This window comes from Arachis ipaensis, chromosome B02, assembly GCF_000816755.2.
Source record: "Arachis ipaensis cultivar K30076 chromosome B02, Araip1.1, whole genome shotgun sequence".
In the NCBI taxonomy this organism is placed as follows: Eukaryota; Viridiplantae; Streptophyta; class Magnoliopsida; order Fabales; family Fabaceae; genus Arachis; species Arachis ipaensis.
The window spans coordinates 85,772,926-85,786,493 of record NC_029786.2 but is presented as its reverse complement, the minus strand read 5'-3'; the positions used below and the strand labels follow the sequence as shown (position 1 = coordinate 85,786,493).

General features: G+C 33.1%; 1 protein-coding gene across 2 annotated transcripts; it reads right to left on the bottom strand.

Annotated features, from left to right (window-relative positions):
* On the bottom strand, window positions 2,603–5,582 carry LOC107625583 (mitochondrial dicarboxylate/tricarboxylate transporter DTC-like). 2 transcript variants are annotated; one of them, XM_016328259.2, is made up of 6 exons: window positions 5,383–5,578; window positions 5,220–5,306; window positions 4,904–4,965; window positions 4,425–4,786; window positions 3,486–3,700; window positions 2,603–2,919 (listed from the first exon to the last, which is right to left on the bottom strand). In XM_016328259.2, the coding sequence occupies exons 1-6, from the start codon at window positions 5,476–5,478 to the stop codon at window positions 2,839–2,841; spliced, it is 903 nt and encodes a 300-aa protein (XP_016183745.1). In that variant the 5' UTR covers window positions 5,479–5,578; the 3' UTR covers window positions 2,603–2,838. The 2 variants fall into 2 exon arrangements, with proteins under 2 accessions (XP_016183745.1, XP_016183746.1); XM_016328260.2 differs by lacking the exon at window positions 4,904–4,965 and having other exon boundaries at window positions 4,425–4,728; window positions 5,383–5,582.

Below are 13,568 nucleotides of genomic sequence, written 5' to 3'. Positions count from 1 at the left end.
CAAAACCCTAGGTTCTCCCTCTGAATTCATGAATAATACTCCACATACAAGTCTTTTTTTATACAAGTCTATACAAGTCATTTATATTCACGCGCGCACGTTTTTCTTCTTCTTCATTATCGTCGTCACCAACACCACCTCCTTCTCTTCCTCCTCCTCCTCCTCTTTTTTTTTTTTCATTGGAATTTCTTCTCCTCCTTCCTTTTTCTCCTTCTCCTTCTCCTCCATCATCTTCATCATCATGATCATCATCGTTATAGTCATCGTCTTCTTCTTCATCTTATACATATCATCGTTACCATTATCGTAGAATTTTTGCCATATCGATGACATTGCTTGATTCAAAATTAAAGAAAATATTTGATGTATGAGTTTTGAATTTGAATTGTTATTGTGATGAATCTGTTCCATTCTCGTTTCGATGTATTTTGAAAAACTTGCGGTGTATTTTTGAGAATATTCCAGTGTATTTTGGAAATATTTCGATGTATTTTTATTCTGATAAGTTCTGTATAATTTAAAATTCTTTCTCTTCCTTCTCCTCATCTTCTAGTGCTGCATCTTATTCTTTTTCATTATCATCATCATCTTTTTTTTTCTTATTTTACCTCTTCAAGTTTCTCTTGTTTTACTCTCTTAACAAAAATAAAAAAAAATCAAACAAAGAAGAAGAAAAAATACATAATACTACAAGATTACTTGGAAGAGAATGAACCTACATTCATTCAACTAAAAGAAAGAAAGAAATAAGGGAAAAAAATATATTAAAGAAAATATTTTTACGCATTTGTAGCAAAAATTCGACGTAAGAGTTTTGAATCTAAATTGTTATTGTGATGAATCTATTCCATTCTCGTTTCGGTGTATTTTGGAAAACTTTCAGTGTATTTTGAAATGATTTCGGTGTATTTTTATTCTGATAAGTTCTGCATAATTCAAAACTCTTCCTCTTCCTCCTCTTCATCTTCTGTTGTTGCTTTTTCTTCTTTTTCATCATCATCATCATCTTTTTTTTTCTTATTCATTTTTTCCTTCTTGTTTTACCTTCTCAAGTTTCTTCTTGTTTTACTCTCTTAACAAGAATAAAAACAAAAAAAATCAAAGAAGAAGAAGAAACACATAATGCTGTAAAATTACTTGAAAAAAGATGAACTTACATTCATTTAACTAAAAGAAAGAAAAAATAAGGAAAAAAAGAAGAAAAATGCATTAAAGAAAATGTTTTTGTGCATTTGTAGCAAAATTTTGATGTAGGAGTTCTGAATCCGAACTGTTATTATGATGAATTTGTTCCATTCTTGTTTTGGTGTATTTTGGAAAATTTGCGGTGTATTTTGGAAATATTTCGGTGTATTTTTATTCTGATAAGTTCTGCATAATTCAAAACTCTTCTTCTTCCTCCTCCTCATATTCTGCTACTGCTTCTTCTTTTTCATCATCATTATTATCATCTTTTTTTTTCTTGTTCATCTTTTTCTTCTTGTTTTACCTTCTCAAGTTTCTTCTTATTTTACTCTCTTAATAAGAATAAAAACAAAAAAAATCAAACAAAAAAGAAAAAACACATAATGCTGTAAAATTACTTGGAAGAGAATGAACCCGCATTCATTCAACTAAAAGAAAGAAAAAATAAGAAAAAAAAGAAGAAAAATGTATTGAAGAAAATATTTTTGTGCATTTGTAGCAAAATTTTCATTTAGTTCTGAATCTGAATTATTATTGTGAATTTGTGATGAATCTGTTCCATTCTTGTTTTGGTGTATTTTGGAAATCTTGCGGTGTATTTTGAAAATATTTCTGTGTATTTTTATTCTAATAAGTTCTACATAATTCAAAACTATTCCTCTTCCTCCTCCTCATCTTCTGTAGCTACTTCTTCGTCATTTTCTTATTTCATATTTTTATAATTCTTCTTGGGATGAAAAAATTAAACAAAGAAAAAAAAATTACATAATGTTACAAAATCAATAGAAAGAGGAGGGAAAAAAATAGTAACAACAGTAATAAAAAGAACAATGATGAAGATAAAACATGCGAAGAAAAAAGAGGAGAAACACAAAGAAGAAGGAGAAGAAGAAGAAAGAAGAGGAGGAGGAGGAACGCAGGATACAAACATTGGAGGAAGAACGGTATGATTTCACATGCACATTATGTAAGTGGATTTTTTTGGATTAGGGTTAACTTGTATGAACTTGTATGTCAAAATGCTTATATGTGTAGCAAAACTCTAAATTCATTTTCATGTTAAACCGAAAATACTTAAATATTTTCAAGTACTTTTTTAAAAACATTTGTTATCTTCCAACGTAGATTTTCTTCTTGGGTGTTTGGTTTTCATTTAGGTTATATTTTTCACAAACTATATTAATAAAGATATCAATAAAAGGGGAAAAGATAAAAGACTATACAATATGTACAAAGTAATCAATTCAACACCAGACACAATTTAGTAGAAAATTTAAACAATTTCAAGTCCAATAAAGATAAATCCAACAAAATACATATATACAACAACAACAATTAAATCATATTCTACTAGATAGAGTGCAAATGATGTCATTACGGCCTATCATGTATCATGTCTGTTTACTCAAAAAAAAACTTAGTTCCAAATAGAGCTTAGTATTTCTAGTAAGTAATTATGATTCACAAAGTCACTGCATGAATTGGTTTATAATCTTGGTTGTTGAACTATATTAGCGTCAGGTATGAATGCACACCATCAAAATAAGGTTGGAATTGGAAGTCAATCAATTAGGATCAGAGCTCCTGAGATCAAATGCTAAAAATGCATGAACTCAGCATTAACTAACAACCACCTCAAACTCAAACGTCGCTTCAACGAGCTTTTATTGTAATCTTTTTTTCATTGATTGATGCATCCAAACGACGAAGCTGTTTCATGATAAACCATGTAATCTGGATAATCGGACAATAAACTATTAGTTATCACTACAATAAGAATTTAACTTTAATCCAATGCACTTTATCTAATAATAAAACTGATGAGCTACTGAAACTGGCCAACTGTGCATCAGGCTACCTTGTATCATGAACGAAAATGACGATATACAATATGAAATAAATAATGAACACACCTAATGTTTTTGGGGGGAATAAAAGTATAATCTTCCCTCTTTGTAAATTTAACCCGAAGATCTGCCTACAATAATAGTCCCCCATTTTAAAAATCAAAACATCCCATCTAAAGATCTAAGTATTAAGAACCTTATTAGCCATTTCATCTTCATCCGAACATCCATATTCTAAATTTGAGAAGAAAATTAAAGAAAATAAAACTAATACAAAAATACAGAAAACTAAAATTTTAAACCCCTTCAATACCTTACCATAGAAAGCACCTAAAATTGAACTTTGAGAAAATCTTTGAAGTTAAAAAGAAAATAAATAAAAACTAACAAATAACCCACGGCAAAATAATTAAAATAATCAGTGCAGAGTGGACATAAGATAAAAAGCAGTACCATCGTCAGAGCAGCAACTCTGAAATAATAGAAACGGAACCCGGAGTAAAACATAGGAAGTCCTCCTGTCTTCAAGGTTTTGCGAACACAATCAAAACTACCAGTATAAGGATATTTTCCATAAGCATCAGGTTGCATAGTCTGAAGTTGGGTCTTGACATAGTCAAATGGCAAACTTAAAGCGCATCCGATGAAAGAAGAAATGGCACAGGCACCTATATAAAGAAAATAATGATATTAGTAGCAAAGAAATTACAATAATTGATGTACTAACTTCTTATGAGATATATGACAACTCAGATCTCAACCATACCTAGATAGAGAGGTGGACTCAAGTTACACTTATCTAATAACAAATGGAGTGTAACCAACACTATGTCAATCCAACAGTGTCTAACATAACTCAGAGCAAAAAGAGTTGGGATAAATATTTGGCATTTCAAAAGAGAATTTTTCACATGCCTGCTGCTGCTTATGACAAAAGGGAAAAATTTACCAAAGTTCCATGTAATATCACATAGCTGTTTAAGCCAAACACATTAGATCCTGTTGGATGTGAATTTATCAAAAAGAGAAAAAAATTTGTTGGGACTGATTTGTCCGTGAGGATATTATGTGAATGTTTACCCTAAGATAAAATTTCTCTTTATATGAGCTTAGGTTTATTATTTCAGTTCAATACAGTGAAAGTTGGCTTGTGTTATCTTGGTCCTAGTTATTAAACCTAGAATTGTTCTGCATAATGCCCCTCTAAATATTGTACGATTTTTTTTTTCTTTTGATTTCACTGTCATGATATGAAATGAAAGTCCACAAAACTAATGCCACCAATATGTTAAAATAAAATGAGTAACACCATTTTAACTACTCAAGAGTCTTGTTGAGAGAAATAGCATTAGTCAAATAAAATTATTCAACGCCAATAAAATTTTTACTTACCAATCGCACTAGTGGACTCTCCAAAACCAAGGGAATCCTTCAAGTACCTAAAACTCAGAGGATAACCAGCAATACGCCCTGTAATTAGTGCGGACTGCCTTGCTATTTCTGCCACAGAACCTCTCCAAAGCACCCGAACCCCTTCATCTGCAACAACACGATGAAGCGCATTGAAGACATTCGTGTAATTTTGGCGCTGAGAGGTGGGAAAAGTTGCATCAGCCTGCATACGAATTTGTGCCAACTGTGTTGGGATACTAAAAGCCCATCCCATTGTTAGAGCAGTTGAGGTAATCATAACTTCCTGGCGAAGTGACAAGGGTTTGCGATCATTATCCTCAGTTACTGCAGTTGCTATGATTCTAGAAAGCAATTAAAAACCACCGTGATAAAGAACACAGTGCAATTCCGTCATAAGCATACAAGTAGTGAGACCAAAGGATAGAAAGCAAATATTGTTAAGAATGACAAAAACTCACGAATATGATCCAAATTTAACAGCTCTATGCAGAGGCAGCCGGATTAGTGTAGCAGATAGACCCTATGTTAAGAATCAAGTTAGACACTGAGAGAACAAAGGATAGGGTATTGTTCACCTAGATGATGTGATTATTTTAACTATAATAAGAAATGAACGTTAAAGTTGGACCAAAATGAGCAACAGCTAAAAGTAACAATAATAGTAACAATAATATGAGCCATAGTAACAACTCATAACACACATGTTCAAATGCAGATTGGGAACGGCATGACATTCGAATAAAAATGATTGTGATGAAAGGAAATGAGAAATACCCTATAAAAGGCGGCATAACCCCCTTCTGTTTTGAGAATGTTGGATGCGATCTGCGCACCTGATCCTTGACCTAGTTGCATCCTCACCTACACCATAATCAGAGGATCATACATTAAATCAACCCAAAAAAAGAAGAAAGGCCGAAGGAATTTAGATTAGAACCTTGATCATATCCATTGGTTGAAGGAGGGAAACGCAGAGCAAGTTGAGGCCGATTTTAACAGGGTCCATATAATTTATCTTCGTCTCAATCTCCATTGATGGGCGAGGTAGTACTGAGAGAGTTCAGACTTCAGAGGAGTAACGGATCAATGGAGAAAAAGAACAACTACTACTCACTGAGTCACTGAACTGAACTAAGAATTAACATGGACGGAGAGTGTGTATTGTCTATTGTACCCCTTTCCAACACACGGTTGGGATGCCCCTATTGAGGCTGACCTGGCCTGATAATTTTGTTTCCCCAAAAGTAAAAATTTAAAAATATTATTTAAAAAATTTATTTTTAATAAAAATTATTTATACAAAATATGCCAAATTAATATTTACAAAAATTTCTTAACTTTTAAAATATACAAAAATATTTATAATAAAATACAATAAATTTAAAATTTTTAATAACTTTGTTAATAATAAAAAAATAAAAAAATCTAGGAACAACACTTTTATTAAAATATGGACAGCACTTAACTAATAAAAGAAAAAAAGAGTAATTTTATATCATTAGATGTAATCTCATATCATTAAAAATACTAATGATGGTTAATTGATGGCTACAAATAACAAAATTTGCTGACTCTCTAAGACGACCTCTAGTAAGAAACTCATCTCATCCCTTAAAAAGTAACTCCACATCAGCACAGTAAATAGAAACTCAAAGTATCTCTTTCTTCTCCATTAAGAGAAACTAACTTTATTCTTTATTATGATTTCACTTAATTAATTAATTAAAATAATTAAAATTAATATAATTATTATTTAAATAATTAATATAAATTATTAATTAAATAAAAATATAATTATGTAATATAATTAATTATTATAATAATTAATTAATTTAAATTATTTTGTAAAATTATTTAATACAAAAAATATAATTAAACTAATTTGCAAAATTAATTAACATACATATAAAGAGTATGTAATATGCAAGAGTCATAATATATATGTATACAATACAATGACCATTTTATATATATATTTTAATTTTTTTATCGACATTCCACGTGTCAAATATTTGTTGGCGTGAGACTTTTTTTTTGAGTAGACATTTTTCTTTTGAGTAGAAATTTTTCTCATCAATCTATGTTAAGGAACTCATTTGAGTTCACACTTCAACAGATAAAAGTCCCCTTATATTAGAGGAGGAACTTAGGATGAGCAGCCTTGGAGTTGCTTTAACACTCTTCTAAAAAAAATTATTTATATATTCATTTATATTTTAACAGTCCCAAATAAGCTTGACAGACTAATAAGATTAATTAGTGAGTCTAAATCTGACGTATTAATGTATTAAAATTTTTATAATGATCTAAGTCTAGGCTTTTTTTGTAAGTTGTAACAAACCATACCAAGTTAGGTTAAATATAGACTAGGTTATAGGTCTTTAACTGCTTAGTCTATTTTGAAAGAGCCTAACAGCGAAAACAATACAAATATCCAACACAAGAACAATATGAAAGCACTCACAACACAATATGACAGCAACTATGAACAAGCAAATATAGCAATTAAAGCAATAACAATAACACACCGAGATTTTAACGTGGAAAACCCCTCAATGTGAGAGGTAAAAATCACAAGTCGTCCAAACCAATGAAATAGCTCCACTATAATCAAATGAAGTACAAGAGAGTCTCAAACAAAGCACAAAAACGTACATATAACCAGCCAAAATATCAAAGGACCAAAGCTTACAAATGAGAAGCAAGAAGATAAAAAATACCCAAAAACAGAGCTGTTGTTCGAAGCCTATTTCTCCCTCTGCAGACCTCCAATTAAAATCTTCACCATTCAGAATGAATAAAAAAATGAGAAGAATTTGCAGTCCAAATTTCACGTCGATCCAACGGTGAAATAATGAGAAACTACTGTTCAAAGATTGCTGCTTTGTGTAAAAACGGTAAACATATTTTCTCTCTTGCGAAGCCAATTTCTCCCACTGCAAAACTCCAATTAACATCTCTACTAACCAGAATGAAGAACAAAATGAGAGGAACATGCAGTTATTTCAAGCCGATCCAACGGTGAACGAATGAGAAACTGCCATTTGACATTTACTGCTTTGTATAAAAACGGAAGTTCAGTTTTTCCTCTTCTCTCTCACTTTGGTGGTTATACTCTCTACCTCTCAAAATGATCCCAAAAATCCTATTAGGGTTATGGCACAATGGTTGCAAAGAGATACCCTCAAAAAGTTGGGCTTGGGCCTCACAAAGGAGAAAAAAACCTAACAAATCTCTCCCTTCTCGACTAGGTGGAGGCCCTCGCCTTTCCGGCTATCAAACAACATGTTTTAAACTTATCTCTTGACAATGCTTTTGTCATCATATCAGCACCATCGTTATCAGTGTGAACTTTCTCAAGTTCTAACAACTTGGAATCTAACACATCCCGTAACCAGTGATACCTAACATCAATATGTTTAGATCTTGCATGAAAAGTAGAATTCTTGGCAAGATGAATAGCACTTTGACTTTCTTGCTTGAAACCAAGTGCTATAAGAAACTTCTTCATCCACAATAACTTCTTTACATGCTTCAGTTGCTGCAATAAGCTCTGCCTCTGTGATAGAAAGTGTAACACACTTTTGTAGCCTTGATTGCCATGAAATAGCTCCCCTTGCAAATTTGACCAAATAACTTGAAGTAGACTTTCAAGAATCAATATCTTTTGCCATGTCTGCATCAGTAAAGCCAACTAGCAAATGTTTCTCACCACCAAAACTCAAACTCAAGTTAGTTGTACCTTTGAGATATCTCATAATTCATTTAACAGTATTCCAATGTTCTTTACCTGGATTAGAGAGAAAATGACCCATAGTACCAACTGCATGAGCAATGTCTGGTCTAGTACACACCATAGCATACATCAAGCTTTCAACAGCTGAGGCATAAGGAATTTCATCCATTGCTTGCTTCTCCTCATCAGTGGTTGGACACTACTTGGTACTCAACTTAAAATGAGGAGCAAAAGAACTAGCAACACATTTGGCATCATTCATGCCAAACCTTTGAAGCACCTTCTTTATGTACTTCTCTTGTGACAAATAAAGCTTCTTGGAATCTCTATAACGAGTAATAGTCATGCCCAAAATCTGTTTGGCAGGACCCAAGTCCTTCATAGCAAATAACTTGCTCAATTGTTTCTTCAACTCATTAATCCTCAAAGCATTCTTGCCCACAATCAAAATATCATCCACATAGAGCAAAAGAATGATAAAATCACCATCAAAAAATTTTTGCACAAATACATAATGATCTGAAGTTGTCTTACAGTAACCATGCTCTCCCATAATAGATTTAAACTTCTTGTACCACTGTCTTGGAGTTTGCTTCAACCCATAAAGACTCTTCTTAAGTTTGCACACAAAATCTTCCTTTCCTTTAACAACAAAGCCTTCCAGTTGCTCCATGTAGATCTCCTTGTCTAAATCACCATGAAGAAAAGCTGTCTTCACATTCATTTGCTCAATCTCTAGATCAAGAGATACTACTAATCTAAGCACAGCACGAATGGATGACATCTTCACAACAAGAGAAAAGACCTCCTCATAATCAACACCTTTTCTCTGGCTAAAGCCTCTAACAACCAATCTAGCTTTATACCGAGGTTTAGAATTGTGTTCTTCATTCTTGATTCTGAATACCCATTTGTTCTTCAAAAACTCGCATACCCTTCGGTAACTTCACTAACTCATAGGTATCATTCTCAAGCAAGGACTTCATTTCTTCTTGCATAGCTTCAAGCCATTGAGCTTTGCTTGCATTTTCAACAGCCTCTCCAAAGTATTCAGTTTCTCCCCCATTAGTCAACAAAACAAACTCATATGGAGAATACCTTGACGAAGGCTTCCTCTCTCTTGTAGAGCTTCTAAGTGCATTTTCAGGAATTTCCAAAGCTGGTTGTTCATATTGATCATCATCACCAACTTCATCAAGTATCAGATCAATTGTTCCATCTTCACCTGCACCTATATCATGCTTATTATTTTGAACTTCAACTCTACCATCTTCCACCATAGGCATAGAGGGAGTAATATCCAAGTCAGAAAAATCATCACTAGGCTAAACCATTGGCTTCTCTGCATTATCTATATCCTTCAATGTTTGGTCTTCAACATCTCTACTCCGAATCACCTTTTTGCTAACAGGATCATAAAACCTGTAATCAAACTCGTCCATCCCATAACCAATAAAAATATACTGCTTAGTCTTTACATCAAGTTTAGATCTCTCATCTTTAGGAATATGAACAAAAGCTTTACATCTAAAGATTCTTAAATGATTATAAGAAACATCTTTACCTGACCATACCTTCTCTGGCACTTCAAATTGCAAGGGAACACATGGTGTCCGGTTCAAGACATGAACAACAGTGCTTAAAGCTTCACCCCAAAAAGATTTTGCCAATCCAGACTATGACAACAAGTATCTAACATTTTCAACCAATGTTCTGTTCATCCTTTCAGCCAAGCCATTCAACTAAGGAGTCTTCGGAGGAGTCTTCTGATGTCTTATACCATGCTTTTTACAATAAGCATCAAATAGACCTGAGTACTTACCACCGTTGTCATTACGAATGCATTTCAACTTTTTCCCATTTTCTCTTTCAACAGAAGCTTGAAATTGCTTGAACACATTTAAAACTTAATCTTTGGTCTTCAAAGCGTAAACCCATAATTTCCTAGAATGATCGTCAATAAAAGTTACAAAATAGATAGACCCTCCAAGTGTTCTTATCTTCATCGGTCCACATACATCAGAATGCACCAAGACAAGTATCTCCGGCTTCCTTGAAGGTGGATGGCTCTTGAAAGAAGCCCTGTTTTATTTTCCAGCAAAGCAATGGTTGCACTTTTACAAAGAAACCTTGCAACCAGATAAAAGATTCCTCTTGGATAACATATTCATACCCTTCTCACTCATATGACATAATCTCTTATGCCATAAATCAGTTTCATCAATAAACTCAGTAGCATTAACAACATCTTTCACAATCTTTGCTTGAGTTAAATAAAGAGTAGAGTGTTGTGTATCTCTAACAACAACCATGGAACCCTTGGTGAGCTTCCAACTATCACGAAAGAATGAACTATCCAAGTATTCATCACACAACTTACCAACAAAAAGTAGGTTCAACCGAATATCTGGAACATGTTTCACATGGTTCAAAGTCAACTTGGTACCATTGGAGGTTTCTAAGCAAACTTGTCCAACACCGGCACATTTTGCAACACCTTGGTGAGCCATTTTCACATCAATAAAATCACCAGGAGCATAAGATATAAACAATTCTCTCCTATATGTAACATGAATAGAAGCACCACTATCAACAAGGTTAACAGATTCAAACTCCTCAACAAGAAGAAAATCATCATGAGTAACATTGACTTTGTCTTCAATGCTACCACCATCTTTATTTTTGCTCTTGTCTTTACTTGCTTTGTGGTGGACGAAATCACTTTGGCTTTCTCCTTCTTTAGCTGCCAACAAAATTTCTTCACATGTCCCTTTTGACCACAATGATGACACTCAATATTTTTATACTTACTCCGAGACTTGCTTCTGCTTTGGTCTCAACTTTTAGGACCTCGACTTTGTTTCTCCCCCTAGACTCAGAAACAAGAACATCTGAATATGTAGTCGATGTACCTTGTGGCTTTTTTCTTATTTCTTCATTCAAAATACTGCTCTTGGCAAGATCCATAGAGATTACACCATCAGGAGCAGAATTAGACAATGACATTCTAAGAATTTCCCACGAGTCTGGTAAGGAGTCAAGAAGTAACAATCCTTGAACCTCTTCATCAAACTTGATACCCATGGAAGATAACTGATTCATAATTCCTTAGAAGTTATTCAAGTGATCTGTCATTGATGTCCCATCTGTATATTTTAAAGCCAACAACTGCTTGATAAAAAACATCTTGTTATTCCCAATTTTTCTAGTATACAACTGTTCAAGTTTAATCCAAAGGGTCCTAGCATGTGTCTCTCCGATAATATGGTTCAACACATTATCATCAACACACTGCCTAATATATCCACAAACTTGTCTATGCAACAAAGTCCAATCATCATCAGATTTATCATTATGCTTCTCTGCACCAAAAACTGGTTTATGAAAATTTTTGACATAAAGTAAATCTTCCATCTTTGACTTTCACAAATCATAATTAGGACCATTAAGAGTGATCATCCTACTAGTATTAGTATTAGCTTCTATTGTTCATAGAATCACAAGCCCAGAAAAATACCAACAAGCTCTGATACTAGTGTGAAAGAGCCTAGCAGCGGAAATAATACAAATATCCAACACAAGAACAATATGGAAGCACTCACAACATAATATGACAGCAACTATGAATAAACAAATATAGCAAGTAAAGCAATAACAAGAACACGCCGAGATTTTAACGTGGAAAATCCCCTACATGTGAGAGGTAAAAACCACGAGTCGTCCAGACCAATGAAATAGCTCCACTATAATCAAATGAGATACAAGAGAGTCTCAAACAAAGCACAAAAACGTGCATATAACCAGCCAAAATATCAAAGCACCAAAGCTTACAAATGAGAAGCAAGAAGATGAAAAATACCCAAAAATAAAGCTGCTGTTTGAAGCTTATTTCTTCCTCTGCAAACCTACAATCAAAATCTCCACTATTAGAAATGAAGAACAAGATGAGAAGAATCTGTAGTTCAAATTTCACGTCGATCCAATGGTGAAATAATGAGAAACTGCTGTTTAAAGATTGCTACTCTCTGTAAAAATGGTAAACATATTTTCTCTCTTGCGAAGCCAATTTATCCCATTGTAAAACTCCAATCAACATCCCCACCGACCATAATGAAGAACAAAATGAGAGAAACACGCAGTTCAAATTTCAAGCCGTTCCAACGGTGAACGATTGAGAAACTGCTATTTAAAGCTTACTGCTTTGCATAAAAACGTGATTCTGTTTTTTCTCTTCTCTCTCTCACTTTGGTGGCTATACTCTCTATCTCTCAAAATAACCCCAAAAATCTGATTAGGGTTATGGTACAATGGGTGCAAAGAGACACCCTCAAAAAGTTGGGCTTGGACCTCACAAGGGAGAGAAAAACCCAACATATTTCCATCCTTGTTTGGAGACTAAGCCCGCTTTATTTATTTTGTTTGTACTTAGATACTAGTCATTAATGAAGGATATATTATTGGTAGTGGTAGGTAGGGATGGATGTGGGTCGGGTATCCGACGAGGGCTCATGGTTCGACTCGTTTTAGGCTCGACTCGATTCGTTTTATTAAATAGGCTAGATTTGGACTATTTGTAAAGCTTATTAGTTAAAAAGGTTATGTCATATGCTTTAAAAAAAGCCTACAAAATTCGTTGGGTCGCTCATCAAAATATTATTTTGTAAAAAAAATAAATTATTTTTAGTTTAGAATTTAGACTTTCAACCATAGATATCAGAACCGAATCGATAATTAATCCGATCAGAACACTAGATCACTAGGTTATTAGTTCAATCGTTGGATCAGTGGTTCGATCCAATTTTTAGTGGGTCTGATGTTTGGACGGTTCAAAAGTAATTTGGTTTGATCAACTGACTGGATTTTTGGTTGAATCGGTCAGGTCGAACCGAATCTGATAACTATATTTTTAACTATTCACTTATATTAAATACAAAATAAAAGTTTATGGATTGTAAATATGCTTATAATATGTGACTAATAACGATTGATATATAAATGATTATGCTTTACAAATTATAAATTTTAGAATGCAGTTAATGTCAATTTAGAATTTTTAAATTTATTATTTTGAGTTATAATTCACGAAATAGATGACTATTCACGCGATTAATGTAAAAATTAAGGTAGTTATTTTTTTTTATTAATGTGGCATTACATAATTAGATGACGTATAAAATTATTTTACACTCACAGTACATACAGAGACGGATCTACTTATAGGAGGCTGGGGCAAGTGTTTCCACAAAAATTTGTAATTTCTTTACTTATATATGAATACATATAGAATAGATGCCCCTAATTATTTGTCCACATTGTTAAAATAATTTTGAAGTTATTTTTATTTTAAATTTTAAAATATAATTTCTATAAGTAAGTTTTAGTGACTT